Consider the following 27238-nt stretch of genomic DNA (forward strand, 5'->3'; position numbering starts at 1 on the left):
GGAGAGGGGGCAGCGCCGGAAGACTTTGGGGTGGATTCACCCATATCCCTGGCAGAGGTCGCTAAGGTAGTCAAAAAGCTCCTTGGTGGCAAGGCGCCAGGGGTGGATGCGATCCGCCCTGAGATGCTGAAAGCGCTGGACATTGTTGGGCTGTCTTGGTTGACACGCCTTTTCAGTGTTGCATGGGGGTCGGGAACAGTGCCCATGGACTGGCAGACCGGGGTGGTGGTTCCCATCTTCAAGAAGGGGGACCGGAGAGTGTGCTCGAACTATCGTGGTATCACACTGCTCAGCCTCCCAGGAAAAGCTTATGCCAGGGTGCTGGAGAGGAGGCTCCGACCGCTTGTCGAACCTCAGATTCAAGACGAACAGTGCGGATTCCGTCCCGGTCGTGGAACAGTGGACCAGCTCTTTACCCTCGCAAGATTACTGGAGGGGTCCTGGGAGTTTGCCCAACCAGTTTACATGTGCTTTGTAGACCTGGAGAAGGCTTTCGACCGGGTCCCTGGGGGGTTTTGTGGGGGGTGCTGCGGGAGTATGGGGTGCCGGACCCGTTGGCACGGGCCATCCGGTCTCTGTACGCCTGCAGTAGGAGCTGTGTTCGTCTCCTCGGTAGTAAGTCAGACACGTTCCCGGTGGGTGTTGGCCTCCGCCAGGGCTGCCCTTTATCACCGGTCCTGTTCGTGACCTTCATGGACAGGATATCTAGGCGCAGCCAGGGGGCGGAGAGGATCCGGTTCGGGAGTCTCGGGATCGCCTCTCTGCTGTTTGCGGATGATGTGGTCCTGTTTGCCTCCTCGGACCGTGACCTCCAGCATTCACTGGGGCGTTTTGCAGCCGAGTGCAAAGCGGCAGGGATGAGAGTTAGCACCTCCAAATCTGAGGCCATGGTGCTCTGCCGGAAACCGGCGGATTGCTCCCTCCAGGTGGGGGCAAACTGCCTACCCCAAGCGAAGGAGTTCAAGTATCTCGGGGTCTTGTTCACGAGTGAGGGTAAGCTGGAGCGGGAGATCGATAGGCGGATCGGTGCGGCTGCAGCAGTAAAACAGGCGCTGTACCGGTCCGTCTTAGTGAAGAGGGAGCTGAGCCGGAAGGCAAAGCTCTCCATTTACTGGTCGGTCTACGTTCCAACCCTCACCTATGGTCACAAACTCTGGGTCGTGACCGAAAGAACGAGATCTCGGATACAAGCGGCCGAAATGAGCTTCCTCCGTAGGGTGGCCGGGCTCAGCCTTAGAGATAGGGTAAGGAGCTCGGACATCAGGGGGGAGCTTGGAGTCGAGTCGCTGCTCCTTCGTGTCGAAAGGAGTCAGCTGAGGTGGTTCGGGCTTCTAGTCAGGATGCCTCCTGGACGCCTCCCATTAGAGGTTTTCCGGGCACGTCCAACTGGTAGGAGGCCCCGGGGAAGACCGAGGACACGCTGGAGGGATTATATCTCCCGGCTGGCCTTGGAACGCCTCGGGATCCCCCAGAATGAGCTGGAAAGTGCTGCGGGTGAGAGGGAAGCCTGGGTCGGCCTGCTGAACCTGCTGCCACCGCGACCCGACCCTGGATAAGCGGGTGAAAATGGATGGATGGATGGTTTCATTTTCCAGCTCAGCAGGGGTGGTGACAAATCATTGTGTACTCCTACAGTACTCACACACAAAGACACACGCACACACTCACACACACAGGCCTAAGGCACTCTGGATGTATGTAACAAGGCTGTCATGGCCTCCTTCAGTCCTTATCAGTCACCCCCAGATGTTTTGGAAAATCCGAGCAGCCACACATACACACCAACAAACAAAAATCCACATACACACCAACAAATAAAAATCCACATACACACCAACAAATAAAAACACACACACACACACACACACAAACAAAAACCCACATACACACCAACAAACAAAAACACACACACACACCAACAAATAAAAACACACACACAAACAAAAACACACACACACACACACAAACAAAAACCCACGTACACACCAACAAACAAAAACACACACACACACCAACAAATAAAAACACACACACACACACACAAACAAAAACACACACACACACACAAACAAAAACCCACATACACACCAACAAACAAAAACACACACACACACAAACAAAAACCCACATACACACCAACAAACAAAAACACACATACACACCAACAAACAAAAACACACACACACACAAACAAAAACCCACATACACACCAACAAACAAAAACACACACACACACCAACAAATAAAAACACACACACACAAACAAAAACACACACACACACAAACAAAAACCCACATACACACCAACAAACAAAAACACACACACACACCAACAAATAAAAACACACACACACACAAACAAAAACACACACACACACACACACACAAACAAAAACCCACATACACACCAACAAACAAAAACACAAACACACACCAACAAATAAAAAACACGCACACACACACACAAACAAAAACACACACACAAACAAAAACCCACCTACACACCAACAAACAAAAACACACACACACACCAACAAATAAAAACACACACACACACACACACACAAACAAAAACCCACATACACACCAACAAACAAAAACACACACACACACACACACAAACAAAAACACACACACACACACACATTTAAACAGTTAGTAAATAAGGTGTTGTACTAAGCGTGCGCCTCAAACAAGAAATGCAGGAACTACAATGGAAGACGTGTTTGTCAGTTGTTCTCCACAGGTGCTAATGTATTATCAAAGCTGAATACTGTAGAAACAACACCTGTCATGGCAGTATATTACTGTGTAAACAATGAATTGTGTCGCCATGCACGTCAAAACATACAGCAACAGGTTTTTATTCACAGGGATAGTTTTGTAAGTGTTTCTTGAAGCTTAATTCAGAAAATGTTTAACATGAACAGCAATTTTGCGAAAACTTTTGTGAGTTAAACAAAGAGCTGGAGCGAGGACGTAATTAGTCAAGCTTAGCATGAAGATTGGAAGCATTGGGAAACAGCTAATTTGGCTCCGTCCAGTTCAAAAGTCGTGATCTCACAGGAATTTGTCAAATGACTGCGACGTCTTAATAGTGCATTATGTTCAAATTACATATCGCCACCACTGAAACAATTTAGCGTTGGGTTAAGTAAAGACAACATCATGGATTGAGTTAAAATTAGTATGCTTGTTAGATAACTTTAACTCATTTAGAGTAAGTAAAGTCTGGTTACACTGGGACATACATACAGGTCACTGGGACATACATACAGGTCTCTGTCCTGTGTTTGACCCCTATGTCCACTCGGACCCCATTGTCTCATAGACTTTGATTTGGACCACCTCACCAAAGGATCCTAATTGACTTTCCATTGGTATTGTTTAAGTGGTCATTTGAACACATAGTGTGCCACCACCAGGAGCCATTATGCCTGTGTATTTATATCTGATTAAATGTGTAGCCTCCTACATCAAATGGACCACAGATGATAGTATAGGTTATTGTGGCAGGTGGAATGCTGGTCAGGATAGTCGCTATAACACGTTAAAAGCTTGTGTTCTTTTCATGGATTCACACTCACTGGCTGTTAAAGGAAGTGGAGGCATTTCTACTGTCTGGCAATGTGTGGATGGTCTGTACAAGAATGAAAAGCTGCACAGTTCTAGTGAGCACAGATGCTTTGGCTTTAAAATCTGTTAATGTATGTCTGTTCCAAGAAGAAAAAATGTTCCGCACTTTTAAAGCTTTGCTGTAATTTTGAAAAAACATTTTAATTTGACTATTTGATGTAAACACAAGAAAAGTCTTTTTGCTGAATTGTTCGACAGATTGCTGTAAAAGCAACAGTAGAGAAGAGGCCTGAAAACAATAGTAATGTGAACATGTTCATACACCAATGTTGTGTTTACTTTGCTTATTTTGTTCAGATCAAACAATTTCTACTTGGCTATGCTGCTTTTCATGCTGTTTCTGTGTATGCTGCCCACCGTCTTTGCCATTGTGAGATACAGACCTTCACAGCACTGTGGACCATTCAGGTAAAAACATAGTTCATAGTGCCAAAAGATGTGTGTTGTTGAACTGCTGTGATTTATATTCCCCTTGTGTTTGTCTCCTCCTATCCTTGAAAATAAACATATATATATATATATATATATATATATATATATATATATATATATATATATATATATATATGTGTATTTCTTTATTTTATTTACAATATGTAAATATATACAATATATACATTCCACTATCTAAGAGTAGCTTAATTACACATTGAAACATTACACATTTTAACTGAGTCTCTGACATATGATCTATAAAGTCAGTTTATATATATATATATATATATATATATATATATATATATATATATATAGTCAGATAGTTTACAAATCAATGTTTTGTGGAGCAATGTCAGATCCACACAATGTTAACCCACAAAGTTCCCATATAGCTGATGTGAATGCAGGTTCCCTGTTTGCGTCGCCGCAGTCAAGGTTATGCCCACAAGTTGGTGGTAGGGGCGCATCAGATGACAGGGATGCCAAGGGGGAAAAGGAGCTAAAGTACTTGCTAGAGTCTGCTGTGTTTGTGCAATATGAGGAGGTCACCACATTTGAAGGAGGAGCTGCTACTAATACCGAGCTATTGTTTCTAAATGTTAACTCCATAAAAGTACTTACATGTGTGTTTCAGTGGTCAAGAAAAGATATATGACATCATCTCTGAGACAGTGGCCAGTGATTTCCCCCTGTGGTTCAGTAAAGTGATGAGTTACGTCACTAGCCCTGTCGTAGTGCTGCCAGCACTGCTGCTGCTGTTGTAAGACTAACGCACACACACACACACACACACGCACACACACACACACACACACACACACACACACGCAGACACACACACACAACTATAATATCAACATGTCATCTTGACTTTTGTCCCTGTGTGTTGCAGCATGCTAATATATTATCTCCAGGCCATTGCCAGATCACTCAAATTCACCAACAACCAGCTGAGGATGCAGCTCCAGACTGTGAGTTCCTGACAAATCACAGTGTGTGTAAACGGTATATGGACTGTACTTGTATAGCCCTTTTCTAGTCTCCATTCATACAGTGATAGCATGGGCTACCATGCTGTATTTATTTTCAACATGTATACTTTGTTAGACACAATATAATAATATCTACATCCCTCTCAATCATAGCTTGCATTTACCAGATTTGGTTCCCCCATCTGATAAAGAATAAGACAGGAAGATGACCAGTTACATTGACCGGTGATAATTTGTTCGGCCTTGAGTACTTGGAGGGGTACAAAAGGCAGAACAATACTGGATTTTTGATGACAATAGAATAACAATATTTTAGGACAAGAAATTGGACGAAATCATGCCGATTCACCAAAAAATTCTTTCAGTTCAGACTCCAGCAAAACATTTAGGAGAGACCAGCCCGCTGCCAAATGACACAAATCCGCCAATGCTGCAGGCAACAGCAGCTCCTCCTCCAGCCAGGAGTAGAGCTTCACCTCGTTGCTCCACTGGTCCCTCCTGGGAGCCAACCCCAACACCACTCTGCTGGAGGCACAGGACAACTAGAACCACTGAGTGGAGTAGACTGGGATAGGCATTGCAGTGGTTGTGGCTCAGAGTTAGAGTGTGTCGTCTTTCAATCAGAAGATCGGCTCGTTCCCTAGCACTTCCAGTCCATGTCAATGAGTCCTTGGGCAAGACACTTAACCCAAAATGGCTCCCGAAGGCCGTGTGAAAGCTTAGTGATGGGAGTGGCCTCATCCATGGAAGCCCCTGCCATCAATGTATGAAGGGATATGAATGGGCGAATGAATACTAGTCTGAAGACTAAAAAGGCGCAAAGAGAAGTTTGGTGCTCGTCAACACTACTGCTTTTGTTTAAAGGGACCGCCAAATTCAACACAAAATGTTTAAGTAGCTCGTAATAGCTTTAAGTCATTTTTATGCTAAAATTAAAATATTTAAGGTGGAATTTTCCTTTAATCTCTTCAGGAGCGGACCGAGGACAAGAAGAAAGTCTTCCAGATGGCTGCAGGTATCTCTGAAGTTTGTTTCACTTGCCCTGTGTGTGTTCCATTATTTCTTATAGTGTCGTGACCCACACCCTGTAACGTTTACTCCATCTTAGCGAGATTGAATGCTCCAGAAGCTGCAGCTGACAAAAAGCCAGATCAGCAGGAGAGCGACATCACGAGCCAGGAGGCCTCCCTTAACACTCCATCTCCCCAACGGAACGGCAGCGTTACAAACTTTAGTTCTCCTGTTCGTCATGGAAACAGCATCCGCACCATCACCCAATCAGCATCTAGGGCGCACCTGAACAGAGGAAGGGTGGCTGGATCAGTCAGAAGTCCAACAGTGACCATACTGCCCAAACACAGGCCGGAGCACATACCTAACAGGTCTGACACATATATTGATATATTGGTTTGTCCAATCAGATTGTCTTAAAACAACAGGCAACCGCATATATGATGGATAGATACAATTTGATTGATTTAATTGTAGAATTGATAAATAGTGAACATATGGCCAATGGGGATGTCTTAAACTACATTGTAGTTTTATGATACTTTTACAACCTAACCTGTTTGGTTTGGTTAAAACAAACTTTGTTTCCCGATTAGTACGTTTCCTTTGAACTGGTTTGAATGCTGTCTGTTGAACCCTTAGTGGGGCTTAGCCTTGTTTTTTTCCTGCAAATAATTAGCCTGTTAAAATGTATATTTTAGAACTGTTGTTTTTGTCATGAGTTTTTTTCATACAGAATGCAGAAAAGGTGACTCATTCCGTAACAAGACGACATTCACATGTATAATCTCTAGGCAACGGGAAGAGAATTGGCAACGGAAGCATTCTAGTCTCTGATTGTAGTCGGTTTAGTTTTAGTTTTAGTTTTCACACTTTGAACAGGCTTTGGTTGAAAGCCGATTAATAGTCTATGTGGAGAGAAAAAGAGGCTTTGGCAGAAATGTAATCTGTGAACCCATCGGCTACACCAAAACCCCAGAAATATAGATTCTCTGCCGCAGGCTTATTGTTGTCACACCAATAACTGATGGGTTTGGAGATTGCTTTTTACCAGAGGGAACTCAAATTCACTCAGCATTTTGCTAAAAAGAAACTCAATACATTAGCTTAAGGGTCAGGGTCAATAGGATCCCAAGTGGTGGTCCTCTGCTTGCCCAAATGTACTCAAACCTTTTATTGATACAGTGTCTTATCGCTGCTGGTATGAATAGTTTTTATGTTATTTAGCATTTTGGTATTGGCATTACTCGTCCAACGATTCATTGTTCAGTTTTTAGTTACCTTAGTAGTGTCATGTCCGGCCTTCCTCAGGAGAGCTCCTTCTGCCATGAGGTCTGTCAACAAAATTGAGCCGTATCGATGGTTCCAGTTACAATAAAATTATTTGTATAAAAAGTACAGCAAACACAATTACAAATTGAATCACACTATGAAATGCATGAAATATATCCCATGGAACAGAGATCCAGAGCCCGCCCCCAGGCAGACCGACAAAGATCGTTTACCTGCCCGCCAGTTGGCACAAGATCTACTGATTTCCAGAATGTCTCAGGCTTGTAAGCTTAAAGTCAGCCCCCCCCCCCCCCTCCTTCATCTGGTCAGCACCTTTTCCAGCCCTGTGATTGGACAAGACTTTGTTCTGTTCTTCATTCAATTCAATTCAATTCAGTTTATTTTGTACAGCCCGATATCACAAATTTGCCTCAGAGGGCTTTACAATCTGTATACATACGACATCCCTGACCTTTGACCTCACATCGGATCAGCTAAAAACAGAAATAAACCTTTCAGGGAAAAAAAGTTAAGAACCCTTCAGGAGAGCAACAGAGGAGGATCCCTCTCCCCGGATGGACAGAAGCAATAGATGTCATGTGTACAGATGAACAGAGTTACATAAACACATTACATGAATAGGACAGATATTATGAAAAATTACCAGTAGGCATGGACCATGATCCAGATTTCCACAATCCATGAAACAGAAGGAGGAAGAGAGGAGGGTGATCTTAGTTTACGATCAACAACATTCCTCAGCCTTCAGGTCCAGCAAACCCTCTTTCTCCAACATCTACACCACTTTGTGCCTAAAACATTTCCTAGCCAAAAGTCTTTGTTCCTTTCAGTCTGAGATCTTCCACAATCGCATAATACATTCAGTGTTATTCATTTAATATCATCGCATAATACCTTCAGTGTATTTTATTTCACTTGACCCTTCAACATCACATTATAATACACAATAGTTATCACTAGGAACACTATTAAGCATAGTTTTCTTACAGTAGCTAACCCAGGTTTTCAGTTAATTTTTTCATTCTGAAGAATAATATTCTTTGGGAAGCCACGAATTCTTGTAAGTTATGGGAATGTTTAAATTATTGTCCAAATTAAACCTGCTGAATATTGCCTTTACAAGGACCATGCCAGTGTTTTTGCATGTTTAAGAACATTTTGAACAAATGGCATGTAGCATCACTGCTGACCAATATACAAATCTTTATTCAAGCATGCTTTACAGTGTTGAACCTTGTTTAATTAGCCATACAGTGAACAACATGTCCTCTTAAATGTAATCAAATTTGTGGCAATTCATTTCAAACATTTCAAACATGAAGCAATGATAACACACCAACAATAATATTACATGATATTCATCTAAGCTCAATCTTATGTGTTGTCCACTCTTGTAACAGGCCCCACCCTTTGTTTTTGGCCCTAGTGGTACCTGCAGATCCAAGTCCTACCACCACATGGCATACAATCCCCCAGCTCGCTATTCTGACAACATCCACTCTGACCCCCTGTACAGGAAGGCCATACGCTCCATACATCCAGTCGAGGCTGCCGGGATCATCACTGCACAGAGTTATGGAGGACGGCGCGGTCACACCACCCGCTATGTGATTGTCAATGAGCACGAGCCCAGGAAGAAGCTGCTGCGCTCGTCCACACGGATCCCACGTCATTACCTCATGGAGGAGCCTGCAGAGATCCTTGAGCTGTACCCACGCAACATTAAACGCTACACACCCCGCGCCACTCAACACCAACCACATCCTCACAGGGCCCACCTTTCGCATCAGCATCTGAGTGAAGAGGAAGAGGACGAGGAAGATGGAAAAGGCAGAAGAAGGATGGTGTCGGGGAAGGCTCATCGACCCCGGTCCCTCTCTGACCTTCACCAGCCGGCACACTTCTACATCGGGGACCATGTAGAGAGGCACGTTTCTGTTGTTAAAGGCGCTCACACTCGAGCTCGAGTAAGATATGGAGGGCAAGGAGAGGATGAAGAGGAGAATGATGAAGGAGAAATGGACTGGGGAGATTTAGAGTTAAATTCCCGGGTTCAGGCCAATGTGAGAGCAGCAGACTCGCTCCTTGTGCGAACCAGGCGGCACATCCATTCCCCAGATAGACACTGTCAGTCCCCAGCCAGGACCAGGCACATGGAGTCTTTTGTGAAACCCAAGATGAGACCAAAACTGGAGACCCCTCTGACCGAGTCAGACTCAGCCTCCCTGGCCTCCAGCAGTGACCAGCAGAACAGCAGCACTGACCAGTACATTCAGGTCATCCACAACAAGGAGCACCATCTCAAGGCTGATGCCGGGCAAGGGAAGCTGGCCAAAAAGAAGTCCAAAACCAACTTTGATCTAAATGTCATTGAGTCAAATGACCTTGTCTGCTCCAATGTATGACATATTTGCTAAAATTATGTATTCTGTTAATAGGGGGTAAAAGTCTACAATGCTTTGAAAGTACAGTGAGAATATTATCATAAATGTGATTTTTCTTTCTTTCTTTGATGTGTTTGTGGTCTTGTACCATTTTGAAACAGCTACATGTACATCACATAATTAAATGTGATATTGTTTCATTGTCTATAACAATCAAACCACACAACACTGAAGCTATCAGCTAGAAAAACAGTTTACATAATTACACTTGCTTCCCATCTGATAATCATAATTTCATTGATCCGTCCTGCACGTTGAATGAGCAGCATTTCGGATGGAATGACGTGAACACTACAATTCCCAGCTTGCTTTGCGGTAGGTAACATGTGAGGAGTCCAGCTGCAGGGGCGTGATGCCATCAGATTGCAAGGTGCTTTTGCCTTCAAAATAAGTTAAGTGGTACTTATCGCTTCCGTAAATGTATTGCTGTGTAAAAAACAATGTCAAGATTCGTGATTAAATCAATGAATACATTGAAAATGTAGTGAACGATTTTTAATAGCACATGATACATTTTCATAAACGCTTAAATATGTTAGAAGGGGTTTTCTTTTGAAAGCTAGACCGGACGTAATTTTTCTCTGACTGAATTGACACCACCGCTAACAATTCTTTTATTTCAGGAAATTAATTCAAATCGTTAAGAATTTAAACGTTGTGACCGAGACAGGTGCGGACGGTCGAGCGGCCACGGAGGGTTGAGAGTGAACCGTTACCGACGCGCGCGCTCGCTGCTCGTTAGTGAACGATGCGGGCATTGCATAGCACGTTTCATTCATTTGGCTAACGCTAGCTCTGCAGCATCTACTCGCTCACGGTCATTTAATAGTCGCTGCTGTATTTGGCAGCCCACCGCGTGTGTCTCTGTGAATGTCTGCTGAAGTGAGACATAACAGGATATCGTGTGTTAGCCATTGAGCCCGTGTACCGTCAGCTCGCGTCAGTCTACCAGGTGAATTAACGCTCGGCTAGCGAGGGGAGGTTCATTTCAACCAGACGTTATGGACTATGAGCACAAGGCGAAGGAAGTGGGGGACTGCCTACTGGGCTACAAGAGGGACGAGTCCGGCTGGAAAGTCTGCAAGAAATCGGTAACTGTATGCTGTTCCTATTGTCCGACATGTCCCCGTGCTGCTCTCCGGTAGTGTTCTCGAGCTTCATCGTCAGCGTTACCGGCAGCATGGCTTACGTCACCTGACGGGTTCAAGAAGCAAGTGGGCGCTAACGCTCTTCTTTCTGTTGTTGGTTTGAGCCTCACTGACAAATCACCCACTTTAGTTCAGTTACACAACTCTTTGTCGTTTCAGTTCCAAAGACTTTGTAAATAAATAGATGCCTTATTCGAGGTAGCAGAGAGGTAACACGAGGGGGACCGTGTTGGTTACTACACATCTACCAGTGCATGTCTCCCACGGCTGCTGCTGGTCTGCGCATGACACACTCGTCCTCCTTTTTCCAAGCTACAATATGAAATGCTAGATGTTTGTATATCAGTTTAACAGACGCTCTCTGCCGGAGATGACGACACGTTCACGTGCCAGCTGTTCGGACCGCCACCATCCCGACCACACAATAGGCTCGTCCGAGATGAACTGCGCCTGGCCTGAAGTAGACCAGAGCAGGCGCGAGCAGCAGGGGGCGCTGACACGAAACTGTCGTCAAGTCGGACAGTTTTCAGCTGCCTTTAAAGAATACACAGGAAGTCGCAGAAAAAAGTATCTGTAGGCTACTTGTAGTTTACAGACCTCGTTCGGATTTATTCATACGAGTTTGTAAATGTATATTAATGTAGAAATGTGCGTGTAACTGCATTGTTTGCTATCCGTTGTTCTTTTTATGTCTGCCTGTGAAATACATTACTACTCGTTTTGATATGCATTATATAAATAAGCTTTATTATTATCAACCACACAATATATGTTTTTAGATTAAACAAGAGACTAATAGTCAATAATTGAATGTTAAGTATTCCAATTACACTGACAATAGGGATTTTCTACAACATGTGGTGTTTGTTGTCAAATCTAAGAGCCAATCAGCTCTCTGATTTGGTGACAGGCAGGTGTTTCCCATCATGCACTGGGCCACGGGTGGAGAGCTACTGTGGCGCCTAGCTCTAAAATCTGCGTCCGCCTCCCTCTCGTGAGATGATTATTATTATTATTATTATTATTATTATTATTATTATTATTATTATTATCTTAGCAAGTCTGGATCAAGTCAGACTCCAATCTAACCAGCATGCATTGGCACCGATCGCCAGCCATCGATTCTGGCAGCATTGGCTCATCTCGAACAAACCTATTGTTATCAGCTCACAGACATCATGGTGGTCTGGTTCTCTGACTGACAACAGTATTTAAACATCACTACACCAACAATATTGTATTTATTTCGGGGTGCACATTTTGCTTTTTCCATGTATAGTTATGTGTTTGCTCTCAAAATGATTGACCTTGACCAACCCTACTATAGAGCCCTCTGTTATGACCATCTTACATCAGACATTTTACCACTTTAGATTATTCAGAATTCCAAATATCCTGCCAACACATCTGTCAGCTGCACGTAGCACCGAATCAACATTGACATATAACAGTTAAGAGCCAACGAATGCCAGCAATGCTTAACACACTGGTGCTCAATGATGTCTGTCAGGTGGTGCAGCAACTCATAGTGACCTCTGTCACACATGCTCCTCAAGAGACACAACCTATGACCTATTTTACCTTTTTGAAGTATGTTGTGTGTTTACCAGGGCTGTTCATTACACTAAGGCAAATGTTGCTCACTGTAAATCTACTGTTTTCTTTGGCAGAATGACGTGGTTGTGTCTTGGCGTCCCTCGTCGGAGTTCCCTGGGAATGTGTGAGAAAGCTCAACTTCTTTTTTCTTTCTCATCTAGTTTAGATTTCATCAATAGTTGAACACAATGCATCAAATCTGTAGATGGAACACTTTGTGACTGTGTGGTGTCGGTGGCTCAGTATTACAGCAGGTTTGGCTTTCAATCAAAGGATTAGCAGTTTGCTCCCCGGCTCAATGTGTGACATATTAGTGGCATCCCTAAGATTTCTTCCCTTTTTCTCCTGATAACGTTTTTTTGGGGGGAGTTTTTCCTGTACAGATGTGAGGTCCCGGGACAGGATGTCGTATGTGTACAGATTGTAAAGCCCTCTGAGGATAATTTGTGATTTTTGGGCTATACAAAATAAATTGAATTGAACCCCTCTTTGCCCCCGCAGACTGTTCCTGTGGTGTATGAATGGGTGTGAATGTTAGTTAGTCCTGATGGACAGGTGGCACCTTACATGGTAGCTCCTCCCATCAGTGGATGAATGTTAGTTAGAAAGGATGGACAGGTGGTACCTTACATGGTAGCTCCTCCCATCAGTGTATAAATGTTAGTTAGTCCTGATGGACAGGTGGCACCTTACATGGTAGCTCCTCCCATCAGTGTGTGAATGTTAGTTAGTCCTGATGGACAGATCATTTAATACCACTTTTCAAGAACCTTGGATTGTAAAATGTGGTTTGAACACATTTTGTTGATTACAGTTTGTTGATAAAAAATACTTTCAATTAGGAGGGGTGAAAGAAACATATATTCATTGACCCAAATGGAGGGAATGAAAGTGCATGTGAATTAAAAGAAAAAAAAAATTGTTGTGATACATTATCCAGTTATTTTAATAATTTAAAGTTGATTTGATTAAAACTGTTGTGAAATGATGAACAGTCATTTTTCATCATTTTCCCCATCTTGCCTCCATCATTGTCATTTAAAAAAAGTGTCCTCAAGGGTGGGAGTAACAAAAGAAGTGATGAAAATGTTTACCAATTCATAATGGAAGTGATTACAAGTACAAACATTCACATTTCCTCTAAAAGTGTGATAGGAAACTAACTGATGGGAGAATAGTCCTTAATAATCTATTATTGCATTATTTAATCTTAAAAAGCTACATCCATCTATGACTAATGTTTTTTTAATAACCACCAAATAAGTCAGCTTTCCTTTTGATGAGTATCAATTCTCGCAATATTGCCTTAATTACGGTATCATATTTTCTTTTAGTAAAAACATGTTTTCCAATGAAAGTATGTCAAAACCATTATCCTATTAATGTATAATAAACCAGATGCCTTTTTGGATTTGTTAGCGTAATTCTATTATTCCATATTGGGACCATTTTGTGGGTGTCCTTGAGCAAGACACTGAACCCCCAGTTGCTCCCCACAGCCCACTGCTCCTTAATTACTAGGATGGGTCAAATGCAGAGAAGAATTTACCAACGGGGATCAATAAAAGTGAATTTCTTTTCTTTCTTTAAAGTTATGCTTCTGTATCATTTTACAATAGCCCTGACTAACTGGGCTCTGGCTCTGTCTTTGGCTCTGCTCTTGAGCACTGCATCCCAACAGACATGAGAAGGAAGGAGAGGGCTCACTTGTTAGCTCCATCATCAGCTCACCAAAGCTTTTTATTTTTGAATGTTATTGATTATTAATTTTATCATAAACTTATAAACACATCTCTGGTTAAACACAAAATGTAAAGTGGTAATTTTATGCGACTCTTTAAAGAGACAATCATTTTTACAGAGCTAATCGATTTGTTAAAACTCTTTAAATGCGCATGGGACACATATTCCATAGCTGGGTTTAGGGTCTCCAATCAAAACTCACCTCTTCAGAACTGCTTTCAATGTCTGTGTGTTCTATGTTTTTAGTGTATAGCTCTTTTTTTATGATAGTTTGTAAAGTGTTGAGTATTTTGAAAAGCGCTATATAAATCAAATGGAATTTTTTTATTATTATTATTATTATTGTTATTATTCACCTTAATGATACATTTTAATTAATCCATTCCATTATCCGAACCGCTTCTCCTATTCGGGGTCGCTGGAGCCGATCCCAGCTGGCATTGTCTGAAGACAGTTCACCAGGTGCCTAGTTTCTCTCAGGGCTCATATAGAGACAGACGAGCGTTCACGCTCACATTCACACCTACGAGCCTCCAGTTAACCTGAGCTGGATGTCTCTTCAATAATATCTTCTATTACTGTGCATCTATCAACAAATACGATAAATACCAGTATTGTGTAAAAGGACTGCAGTGAACCCGACTGTAAGGTCAGGCGGTCAGAGCCGAATGAACCAAGCTCTGCCCTCTCCTCTCATCTCGCCACCAAAGAGTGCTTTCTTATTGATTGATGGCTGTCACATCAGTCAGATGCAGACAGACAGTGGGCTTTTAAAGAAATAATTACCCTCATGGCTGCTACGCCATGATGTTTTCACCAGAAGCCCATTTCTGTGTCCAGTCACACGGCATTCTGCTGCTCTCCTTCTCTGTCTCTCTCGTCGGATGTCTGTTCACTCCAAAGATAATATGAACGAGTTTACTCAAATATTTATAGGGTCAGGTCAGGGCCTTACCATCCATAAGCAAACCTATGCCTTTGACGAGTAGATCTGATCGTAATTACATTTGTTTATCAAGTGAATGTGTTGCTTAGATGTATTTGTATACAATTGAAGATACTTTATTCATCCCCTTGGTGAAATTTAATGGTGTTTATTTTCATGCAACCCCGGGACCGGTGGTGTGAATAAATATAAAAACATTATTTAAATTCGTTAGCAGGTTTATTGTCATATCTTATAGTCACCCACAGGAGACTTGGAGGTATCCGGCGAAGTTTGCACAACTCCATGTTTCACTGCAAAATGTGGCTCAAAAAGCTGATACTGTACTATGTGCCAATTTAGTGTTTTTGTGGATAAATAAATGTAATTGTAACGTACTCCCGTTTCCACCGTGAGTCTCCTGAGCCCGGTCCAGATCACGTTTATCAATGTTTTTTATTGTGGTTTGGCTTTAAGGCATTGCCTCGTCCGTGCGCTCTCGGACGTGTCCCCGAGCGCACCTGCAGGGTCCCGTTCAAAATCAAGTACATCAAATCTTTTGACAACGTGTCACTCTATTTATATACATTTTCATCACTTCCCTTACATTTCTTTTGTTACTCCCAGGCTTGAGGCCACTTCCCTAAAATGCTAAATCGCAATTTATGGTTGTGAATGATGAACATAGCTCTGTTTTTAATATCACAACTCACTTACATTTTTATCAATTAGTTTTTGTTACTCTTACCCCTCATGAGATCCAGGGCTGCACCGATCCAACTCCTGATGGTTCATTCCACTCTCCTGCCTCCCATGTGTGTCTCCCTAGTGTCTCCTGATGGTTCATTCCACTCCCCTGTCTCCCAGATGTGTCTCCCTAGTGTCTCCTGATGGTTCATTCTACTCTCCTGCCTCCCATGTGTGTCTCCCTAGTGTCTCCTGATGGTTCATTCTACTCCCCTGTCTCCCATATGTGTGTGTCTCCCTAGTGTCTCCTGATGGTTCATTCCACTCCCCTGTCTCCCATGTGTGTCTCCCTAGTGTCTCCTGATGGTTCATTCTACTCTCCTGTCTCCCATGTGTGTCTCCCTAGTGTCTCCTGATGGTTCATTCCACTCTCCTGTCTCCCACGTTTGTCTCCCTAGTGTCTCCTGATGGTTCATTCCACTCTCCTGTCTCCCATATGTGTGTGTCTCCCTAGTGTCTCCTGATGGTTCATTCCACTCCCCTGTCTCCCTAGTGTCTCCTGATGGTTCATTCCACTCCCCTGTCTCCCTAGTGTCTCCTGATGGTTCATTCCACTCCCCTGTCTCCCATGTGTGTCTCCCTAGTGTCTCCTGATGGTTCATTCCACTCCCCTGTCTCCCATATGTGTGTGTCTCCCTAGTGTCTCCTGATGGTTCATTCCACTCCCCTGTCTCCCATGTGTGTCTCCCTTGTGTCTCCTGATGGTTCATTCCACTCCCCTGTCTCCCATGTGTGTCTCCCTTGTGTCTCCTGATGGTTCATTCCACTCCCCTGTCTCCCATATGTGTGTGTCTCCCTAGTGTCTCCTGATGGTTCATTCCACTCCCCTGCTTTGTCTCGTGATGAGTCATTCCCTACACTCTTGTTACCCCTCATATGTATACATACTCCCGTGCTTCCCCTTGTGAGTTGCCAGATTGCCTTTGTAATAACCCTTGTATCTGCATCACTTTTGAGCTATAGTTCCCAGTATCGGTTTGCCCTTGTTTTTTTTGTTCTTTGCCTCACCTCGACTCCTGTCTATTCCCCTGCTCCTGAGTCTTTTGCACTACCACCCCAACCGTGATAGTTAATGAATGGTTTGGAAGTCGTTTATAAATATTACTTGCATGGCTACCATAAAGTTGCAACTAATTAAAATGCCTTGTAAAATGGTTAATAACTACTTTGTAAAGCATCTATAGACCTTTATTTAGATACTTAATTCCTTGACAATAGTTCATAAGTGGTTTATCTATCTGTATATTTATAGATGTTTCAAAAACGATTTCTTAAATGTTCACACATCATTTTGTAATCCTTAACAACAAACACCAAATAGATACTCTACTAATGAAATTGAGTGTAATTGTTTCTCAATGCAATTTATAAAGCAATTATTTTATATTTCACAAATATTAAATAAAAATATATAGCATTTCTAATATTCTTTCTGAATATTTTTTAATTAGTAAACATCATTAGAATGTCATTGTTTGTTTAGAGTTAATTAGCTATCAATTTGTTATGTTTAAGGAAGGTATGATCGGAAAATATTGTGGACTTTTTTTTTATTTGTGTGCAAGGGTTAAATCATTTGCCTGTCCAATAATGTATCATTCTAATTTTCAGCAGATGAGCTGCTCTCCTGACCAAGTCCTCATCTTTTTTCCTCTGCAGTTATAAGGGGGAGGGGATTGTCAGTGGCTGCCCAGAGAAAGTGTGGGAGTGTCTGAAACCAGTACCCAACGGGCTCCGAGTCAAGTGGGACAACAATGTCAAAAGATTTGAGCTTTTGGAACAAATCAAAGAGGTGTGTTACTCATTTCTGTCTTCTGATTACAGGATGTTTTGTCATCGGCATTCTCAACCCAGGTTTCATTCTATACAGTAGTGACATTTCATTTGATTTTAATCAAAGATTGTCTGAATTATTTTTAAAGCTGCACTAGGTGTCATACCATATTGGTTGCTTTAAATGGCAGTGCCGTACCCATACATCTAGAGAGGTAATGTCAATCAACTCTATACGTCATGGTTTAATAGCCCAACTTGTTATTGAGTGGATTAGTGTGGTCTAATGTGAACATGTCTTGTATCGTATGGGCTCTGCCCCCTAAGAGCTGCTGCTATTGGGTTTAGAGATGGTTGCATTCCAATGAGAGGTTCAAACGCCACTGATGATGCAAGTGACTGAGCCAGTGTCATTGATGAATACCAGTGGTGGAAGAAGTACTTTGATCTTGATTTAAAAAATATCACATCATAAAATCATCTTAATATTATATTATTATTATTATTATTATTGATACATAATGTAAGATGCATTTTAATGTTGTGGCTGGCTGCATTAGGGCTAATTTTATTCATTTGTATACTCTTGCCTTGTGTAATATACAATTTAAGTTTATTTTGTATAGCCCAATATCACAAATTATCCTCAGAGGGCTTTACAATCTGTAAACATACAACATCCCTGACCTTTGACCTCACATCGGATCAGGAAAAACTCCCCAAAAATAACCTTTGACAGGGAAAAAAGGGAAGAAACCTTCAGGAGAGCAACAGAGGAGGATCCCTCTCCCCGGATGGACAGAAGCAATAGATGTCATGTGTACAGAATGAACAGTGTTACAGAGTTACATAAACACATTACATGAATATGACAATGTATGAATGGAACTCCAATCCATGAAACGGAAGCAAAGCATTGTTTTTCATTTACTCAATATAAATAAATGTAGTGAAGTAAAAAATATTTCCTTCTGAAATGCAATTAAGTAGAAAGTAGCATTAAAAAAATGTAGGAAAGTACTGCACTTTAAATGTACTTAGTAACATTTCATCACTGATTAACACCATGCTGTTTCTCACAATACACTGGTAGAAGAGGTTTTGGCTTCCCGCCCAGTCATTGATTTATGGGATGATGATTTGTGTGGATATGAATTTGGTCACCATGAGAGCAAAGCTGTGTCTAGCCAAGCTGGATGCCCTAAACTCTCTATTGCTCCACAATGTACCCTACAGAGTGGTGATGACGCTCTTAGTGATGTCCACAAACCTTGTGGTTGACCCCCTGGGACTTCTCCAAATGAGAAAGATGTAGTGGTTTGGTCCCTGTGCCTCAACCCTGTTTGGCACCAAAGGTGACTGTGGACGATCCCTTCTCCCTAAATGCAGTCCGACCTGACATACCGGAAAAGTGACATCACACACATCCGTGTACACAGACGGTTCCCTCTCTGGATGGGATGGGATATGCCTGTCTCATGATGTGAGGAAAATATGGAATCCTTCATCCCTCTATGTCAGTGTTTTTCAACCACTGTGAGAGGCTGTCAGGTGTGCCGTGAAAAATAAAATTTTTTGACATACTGTCACTTCATTCGTGGAAAAAAAAAGCCAACTTGTGTGTTTGTGTGTATGTCGTCGCGTTGTTGGTGGTGTAATGTTTCGGACGTTATTGCACTGATGACACGGAGACGGGACGACGTTCTTAATCCTCACTTTATTGGGCATCCACTAACACAGATAGCGTGCTCCTCTCAGTTCAGCAACTCGAACGTCAACAACAACGGTCCCGTCAACCACACTTAACTCCCCTTTTCCGACCGGTTAATCCCGCCTCCCCTCTACTCCTCCAATCACAGGCACGCCCCCTCGACCAGCATGCACGGTGCCACACTGTGATTGACAGCCACGTCACAGTGTCGCTACAGTGGTATGAAGGCTCAATACTCCCCTCTGCCTGTGGGTACACAGCGTAATTAATAGGCAGATTTGCTGAGGCGACAATTTAAAAAAGTGAGATTAAGAGATAGGTACAGTACACGCATAAAAGTCTAATGGAGACATTTTTGAAAAGAAAACTAGGTCCTGATCAAGATCCCCCCACACTTGATCCAGATGATGAGCCCAGTACAAGTGGGTGTCAAAAGAAGGCTAAAACGGTGAGCTCAAGACAGTACAGTGATGAGTATCTGTCATTTGGATTTTCCTTCACTGGGGTTCCCGCCGCACCGAGTCCGTTGTGCGTTGTGTGGGGAAAAGCTAGCTAACAGTGCCATGGTCCCTAGCAAGCTTAAACGCCACTAAAACTAAACACCCTGCGCTCCAAGACAAGGATCCAAACTATTTTGTTTGTTTGCGTGACAACACTATGAAACAGGCATAAAATTATCTGTACCTGGGCATAAAGCCTGTGCCATCTTGGCATTAGGATGATGTTAAGTTTAATAAAACACAACAAATAGAACACGCGTTTCCCTGATTTCTTAGAGTATATTATGCTCATGCTGAAACTATGTTTGGGTTTGATTTGCATATCATTTCCTGTTGTTGGTGTGCCGTGAGATTTTTTCTGTGTCTTAAGTGTGCCTTGATGCATAAAAGGTTGAAAAACACTGCTCTATGTAAACTGTCAGGAGCTGTCCACAGTTCTGAAAGTACAGAACCCCTTTGCTTCAATTCATATCATGGTGAGGACAAGCAACATGACAGCGGCAGCATATATCAGGTGCAATGTGTGTTCAGTCTGGCTGCTGTGGTGGGTCACACAGACACCTACTCTACCATCATAAGCGCTACTGTACCCCGGGGATGTATACCACTCTGCAGACTTAACTTCTCACAGAGGTTCATCCCACAACGAGTGTAATCTGAGTCTCACATTCCTTTTAGATATTGTGGGACAGGTTTGGGAATGCAAAGACGGGTCTGTTGCCTCTGGAGAGAATGCACAATGTTGACTGTGGTTCTCCATCAACATACAAGACCACCCGCCACTAGGAGTGAATGCCTTCTCTCCACCTTTTCCAGACTGCCCAGGTTGCAGCCAATGATGGAGCCGGCCTTCTTCACCACTTTAGTGAGTCTGTTGGTGTCTCCGGCTCCAATGCTGATCCCCCAGCAGACTACGGAGAAGTACAGAGCACTGGTCCAACAGACTGGTACAACATCTCCAACATCTCAGAGCACTGGTCCAACAGACTGGTAGAACATCTCAGAGCTCTGGTCCAACAGACTGGTAGAACATCTACAACATCTCAGAGCACTGGTCCAACCGACTGGTAGAACATCTCAAACATCTCAGAGCACTGGTCCAACAGACTGGTAGAACATCTCAGAGCTCTGGTCCAACAGACTGGTAGAACATCTCAAACATCTCAGAGCACTGGTCCAACAGACTGGTAGAACATCTCAGAGCTCTGGTCCAACAGACTGGTAGAACATCTACAACATCTCAGAGCACTGGTCCAACAGACTGGTAGAACATATCAGAGCTCTGGTCCAACACACTGGTAGAACATCTCAGAGCTCTGGTCCAACAGACTGGTAGAACATCTCAGAGCTCTGGTCCAACAGACTGGTAGAACATCTCAGAGCTCTGGTCCAACAGACTGGTAGAACATCTACAACATCTCAGAGCACTGGTCCAACAGACTGGTAGAACATCTCCAACGTATGCAAAATGCAGAGGGTCCAGTGATGATTTCACATGTGTTCAGAGATGGGCCAAGACCAGCCTCACCAGTACCTTCATCACATGGGATGTGAGGGCAACTGTGGCTCAGTGGTAGAGCAGGGTTGTCCTTCAAGACCACTAGTCTATGTTGATGTGTTCAACCCCAAATTGCTGTGCCTGCTGTGTGTGAATGTTAAGTCCCGATGAGCAGGTGGAACCTTGCATGCTTCAGTGTATGAATGGGTGAATGAAGATTTAGTGTAAAAAGCGCTTTGAGTGGTTGCAAGACTAAAAAAGTACAGTCTATTTAGCATTCATTCAGGGCCCTCGAGCCCCTACAACTACAGCATGCTACTTTGGTAGGCGGTCCACTTTTCAGCGCTGGTGTAAGGATAGGCTCAGAGCCCATGTCATGTCCCATGCCTCTTATGTTAACATATCTTCAAACATTGGTAGATAACCCTAACCCCATCTACAACTGATGTGTATGCTGCAGCCATATCTGCCTGCCACGGAGGCTACGGAGTGAGATCTGTTTTTTGTGCATCCCATGGTGGCGCTTTTTGAAGGGAGTGAGATGACTGTCTGACTTCTGGAGCACCACAGTGAGATGTACTGCTGGTGCTCTTTAATTCCTCAGAGGGCTTCACAATCTGTACCCATACGACATCCCTGTCTCTTGAGGGTCTCCCTTTTGAACCGATGGCCCAAATCTCCCTCAAGAAGATATTTCTCAGGACAGCGCTCCTCCTAGCCCTGACATCAGCTACAGTGAAATGCCTTTCACACAGCACGACAACGGCAGCATTGCTCTCTGAAACCCATTATTTCCAATGGCTGGCGGTCAAAACAGCGTTTATCTCACTGGCTCAAACAATACCACAGGAGTGGAGCCTTTGCAGAGCGTCCGGACGCACTCCAAGAGAGTCTTATCCTCTTAAATAGCCCCCCTCTGGTGGATTATGGGCTCCTGCATGCCCTTCATCCATTTCTGCAAGATGTTTCTGAGCCCTCCCTCACACTCATTCTGTGTTAAATGTGCTCGACAGCAGATGATGTGTTGCCCGATGTGGTGATTTTACACACGTCAAACATTGCGCTTCTAATCGGATCATCACGGATCGGTGTGCTGCATGGAGTCTATTATCCTACATAGTCTTTGTCACACTCTTCTGCAGCAGCAGTGCTGTATATTGAGTGAAACATATATTTTCCCCAGCCTTTTATTCGCGTGGCATTTCCGGTTTGTGAACTGCTGTATGTTGTCTTGTTGTGGGCCTTGGTGTCACATTGACTTCATCAGCTTTGCCCTTAACCCAATAGCTACATCTCCAAACAGATCCACATACTTAGATACATTGTCATATTCATGTAATGTGTTTATGTAACTCTGTAATGCTGTTCATTCTGTACACATGACATCTATTCATCTGTCCATCCGGGGAGAGGGATCCTCCTCTGTTGCTCTCCTGAAGGTTTCTTCCCTTTTTTCTCTGTGAAAGGTTATTTTTGGGGAGTTTTTTCTGATTCGATGTGAGGTCAAAGGTCAGGGATGTCGTATGTGTACAGATTGTAAAGCCCTCTGAGGCAAATTTGTGATATTGGGCTATACAAAATCAACTGAATTGAATTGAATACTTAAACAAAAGAAAAGACAGAAAATCTTGCCCGGTGCAGCTTCAACTGAGTTATGAGAGGTGTTGTTAATTTTTACTTTTGCTTTGTCCGATCCAGTCTTTGAGTACATTCCCTTGTCTCCCTCTCTTCACAGGACATCTCCATCTGCCGAACAGTCACGCCCTCAGCAGCTATGGGTATCATAGCTCCACGAGACTTTGTAGACGTTATTTTAGTTAAGCAATACGAAGATGGCACCATTTCATCAAATGGTGCGTAACGACTCGTTTTTGCCTCCTCTACTTCCTGTGCTTGTTTCTTTTGTTCATCTTAAAATTCGTTGTGCCTTGCAGTAGATGCTGGACTGTTTTTACCTGTCGAAGTGACTTGGATACAAGGCTGTATGAGATTTAACTATGTTATGGAGAGCCTACAGGCATGAACAAAATAAATGCATTACATGTCACACAATAATAGGAACTCAAGAGTCACTCAGTTTAGGAACCTAGTTCAAGTTTTAGTTTGCCAACAAATCAGACTTAAATTTGTACTTAAATTAATCAATGTCACAGATTTCAGGTTCACAACCACCATTTTAATTGATTATAAAAAAGAATTTGCCCTACGGTATGAAAGTTGATTATTGACTGGTAGAGCTTAGAGATGCTGATTATGTGCCGGTCACATGTACACGTGTGCTGCTGCCCCACCATGGTAATAAGTCGTGGAGGAAGAATCTTAAAACCATTTGTAACAACTAATTTAATCAGACACTAATTATGTTGTAATTAATTCACATCATGCTGCTCAGAGTAATCTCAGAACTGGAAAACAGAGGTGGCCTCAGTGCTCTGCTACAGTGTGAGTTAATATTCATGTGCTTTTTTGAGTAAAAGCATGGCGACAATTCGCTATGCACAGTCATGTAATGTATCCTCAGGCAATGTACATAACATGGCAAATTGATCAATGCAATAATATAAATTAACTGTAAACAAGGTGTTATCAAATGTCCACCCAATATACTGCTTCCGAAAAGGTTGGTAATGATTATCTCCTGTTATGATCACCACCACCCCTGATGAGCTGTCTATTTTAAAACCATGTACCATGTTGGAAGTACATTTGTGAAATTTGGCTGTTGTGCCAATAATTGCGAACGCTAATTTAGAATAAATATAAAATATATGGATACATTTATAAATAAGTTGATAAGTGAAATAGGTAAACCAAACTTATTTCAAAGAGAAATTGTAAAATTGTTCCCTGTAAACATTCATCACAGTTCAAACCACATTCCTACCAGGAAGTAGGCGGGACTTCAGATGATCTGGATAAACTGTTGGCTTGTTTATAACCTGATTCACTGTCTGACTACTTGTGTTTCTTACCCCCATCGGACTGAACTAGTAGAAATGTAATAACCATGACCATTAAGATCTGAGTACCAAATATGTCTGATATGGACCTAAAATATACGTCTAATCCCAACCATGTGTGTTTGAGGCCCAGAGGTTTGCTGACTTTCAGTCTTTAGGTTCCATCAGGTGAACTTGTGTAACTGCTTCCACCAGCCCACCTGAAGCACCTCCAGTTTAAACCAATAGTTTGCCTTTTGGTTGAATCCTTCTTACTGTAAATGGGTAGATCGATACCGTTCTCCTCATCTCATTTTCAGCAATAAAGCAAATGTATATTTCCCAAAAGGCAACCCATTACTTGAAGGGGGGACACTGCAGGTGAATAAGATAAACCTTTTAACTTAGATATAAGCATGAAACCTGCCCAGCTGATTACTTGCATTAAGACAATTGTCTTTTGTATTGCAACTTTTCTGAAATATTATGTTTAAATACTAACATAAATGTGTATTTAGGCCAAAATAGCCCAAAACCTCAAAATGTAACCGTAAAAAAGAAAAACATAGATTTTTTGCTTGATGGAAAATAAATTCAGCAGGCACTCTGTTTAGTGAACATGGTTAAAAGAGCCACAGCTCTCACAAGATCAGCCTAATGTGGACACGTACACGTGCATGTGTGTTTTGTGTCCCGTCAAACAGCCACCAATGTGAGTCACCCGGGCTGTCCGCCCCAGTCTGGCTACGTGAGAGGATTCAACCATCCCTGTGGGTGCATCTGTGTCCCCATCTCAGGGTGAGCACACTGACACAAAACACGTACAGTGTGTTTTGTGAGGAGGTTCTAGCCAGAGTTCAGGTTCATCTCCACTGTAGAACATATTTTCTCTTGTGTGTATCTTCAAGGGAGCCCAACAAGACCCAGGTGTTCAGCTTCTTCCAGACAGACCTGGGTGGCTACCTCCCTCGCTCCGTGGTGGACTCGTTCTTCCCCTCCAGCATGGCTGAGTTCTACAGCAACCTGGCCAAGGCTGTGAAATCCCTCAAGGACCTTTGACACTAAGAGTTGAGACTTTTACCTTCAAACCTGAGCCCGATTCCTGGTCAGGTTTGTTGTATTTTAAACAGTCCAAACTCGACACATTGAGATTATTGATCGCTGACTTCAAATAGATCCTATCCATGATTTTTGTTTGTACATTCCTATAGTCCTGTGATGCAGGAGGAATCCAGTGAATCTTCAACAGTCAACCCTCTTATTTGAAAGCAGTTTATGCACAACAATCAGAATGAGGGCTTGCATTTGACTAAACCTGCATCTCAAACTCCAGTCTCTCTTTACATCTCCTGCAGTGGAATTCATTAATTAAGTAATTATCTATATTTGTACGTGCTCTTAAATAACAGTGCTTTTTACCATGCTGATTGAGACACTAGACACGTCTTCTTCTTATAAGCTCATACTTCAGTGTGTACAGTAAACATGCATGTTGCATGGACTTTATTTATCCTATGCTGGTATCAGGTTGTTGGTTTGGAGTACTGGCTCATACCTCATAATTTGTTGTTCTTGAACTGCCATTTGTTTTCCAACTCACCTGTAAACTCTGATTATCTGCCTCTTTAATCCTTTATACTGAAGCACAAGTGGGTAAATATGGCATGTTTTATGCTGCTCTTTTGAGCAGAAAAGTATCTTGTTTTTTTCATGCCAGTGGTTTCCAAGTAATGGACGGTAAATGGACTGTACTTGTGTCGCGCTTTTCTAGTCTTCCGACCACTCAAAGCTCTTTCACACTACATGTCATCATTCACCCATTCACACCCATTCATACACTGATGGGAGGAGCTAAGGTTCCACCTGCACATCAGCAGTAACTAACATTCACACCCATTCATACACTGATGGGAGGAGCTAAGGTTCCACCTGCACATCAGCAGTAACTAACATTCACACACATTCGGGAGACATTTGGGGTTAAGTGTCTTGCCCAAGGACACATCGATATGGGCTAGCGGAGCAGGGGATCAAACCACCGAGCCTCTGATTTAAGGACGACCCTGCTCACCACTGATCCATAGTACATTTCCCTTTTTTCTTTTTCTTCATATACAGTTCCTGAAACTCCTTTTGCAGATTCCAGATTATATCCACAACAGCTGCCTGCAGATGGTTAGCTGGCTTCTCAAAACTTAACAACTCTTTTCTGACTGGCCTCACAAAGGTGGTCACCAGCTGACACGAGACATTTCATAATAAAAGACATGTGCTGTGGTCACATGTTTAAAAAAAGCTATTGTGGTGAAATTACATGATTTATGTAAAATAATAAAACCACACTATAAGCTGATATCAGGCGGTTTTCAGTAGCATATACTGTAAAAGTGAGTGCCATGACTAAGGTCTAAATTAGGAGTCAAGACTCAAAATATGTAAGTCAAAAGTTACCTTTATGCTCTTGGGTAAAACAGGAGAAAACTAGACTTGTTATTATATTTCTAAGTATGTTTGTGGCCAGTTTTGCGGGTAATCGAGAGAAAAGTATCTTAATTGCTGTTTTGTGAGTGAAGAGAAGTTAACTGAATCTGGCTTTTGTGGCAAATCCGACATAGTGGTCAACGGTGGAATTACAACTTCAGGGTCCGTCACGTGACGCCATGGGGCCCAAAGAGACTTTTGCTCACAGACTTACTTTGGATTAAGAAAAAACTGACTCAGTTGATCATTTTCGTTGAGGTAACTAAAACACTTGAATGGCCCTTATTTAAATAATTAAGTTGTGAATTGCACTAACAGCTGAATCCAGAGTTATTTCCTTTCCTCCGTTCATGTAAGTGAGCC

The 27238-nt window shown here is 42.7% G+C and overlaps 3 protein-coding genes across 4 annotated transcripts in view; 2 read left to right on the plus strand and 1 right to left on the minus strand.

The window, feature by feature from the left end:
* The window catches only part of LOC117727702 (transmembrane channel-like protein 3), a 48184-nt gene extending 38409 nt beyond the window's left edge, over nucleotides 1–9775 (plus strand). The window contains exons 17-23 of the mRNA XM_034528133.1: nucleotides 3934–4044; nucleotides 4709–4834; nucleotides 4967–5045; nucleotides 6039–6081; nucleotides 6175–6448; nucleotide 7190; nucleotides 8771–9775. Coding sequence (XP_034384024.1) covers nucleotides 3934–4044; nucleotides 4709–4834; nucleotides 4967–5045; nucleotides 6039–6081; nucleotides 6175–6448; nucleotide 7190; nucleotides 8771–9775 — 1639 coding nt within the window. The remainder of the gene's footprint in view (nucleotides 1–3933; nucleotides 4045–4708; nucleotides 4835–4966; nucleotides 5046–6038; nucleotides 6082–6174; nucleotides 6449–7189; nucleotides 7191–8770) is intronic.
* Nucleotides 9776–10168: 393 nt separating this feature from the next.
* On the plus strand, nucleotides 10169–26226 carry stard5 (StAR-related lipid transfer (START) domain containing 5). Of its 2 annotated transcripts, XM_034557334.1 has the most exons (6): nucleotides 10169–10905; nucleotides 12633–12682; nucleotides 17633–17765; nucleotides 23191–23308; nucleotides 25099–25192; nucleotides 25303–26226. In XM_034557334.1, the coding sequence occupies exons 1-6, from the start codon at nucleotides 10816–10818 to the stop codon at nucleotides 25451–25453; spliced, it is 636 nt and encodes a 211-aa protein (XP_034413225.1). In that variant the 5' UTR covers nucleotides 10169–10815; the 3' UTR covers nucleotides 25454–26226. The 2 variants fall into 2 exon arrangements, with proteins under 2 accessions (XP_034413225.1, XP_034413233.1); XM_034557342.1 differs by lacking the exon at nucleotides 12633–12682.
* The window catches only part of il16 (interleukin 16), a 45842-nt gene continuing 44433 nt past the window's right edge, over nucleotides 25830–27238 (minus strand). The window contains 1 exon segment of the mRNA XM_034562691.1: nucleotides 25830–25853. Within this exon segment, the coding sequence (XP_034418582.1) occupies nucleotides 25830–25853 (24 nt within the window).

This window comes from Cyclopterus lumpus, chromosome 3 (assembly GCF_009769545.1).
Source record: "Cyclopterus lumpus isolate fCycLum1 chromosome 3, fCycLum1.pri, whole genome shotgun sequence".
Classification (NCBI taxonomy): Eukaryota; Metazoa; Chordata; class Actinopteri; order Perciformes; family Cyclopteridae; genus Cyclopterus; species Cyclopterus lumpus.

What these genes read in the sequence shown, in the direction of transcription:
- stard5 (XM_034557334.1), top strand. Translation starts at nt 10,816, where the DNA reads ATGGACTATGAGCACAAGGCGAAGGAAGTGGGGGACTGCCTACTGGGC. An exon ending in GGAAAGTCTGCAAGAAATCG is followed by an intron (nt 10,906 to 12,632) that starts GTAACTGTATGC and finishes TTTCTTTGGCAG; the next exon opens with AATGACGTGGTTGTGTCTTG. An exon ending in TGGCACCATTTCATCAAATG is followed by an intron (nt 23,309 to 25,098) that starts GTGCGTAACGAC and finishes CCCGTCAAACAG; the next exon opens with CCACCAATGTGAGTCACCCG.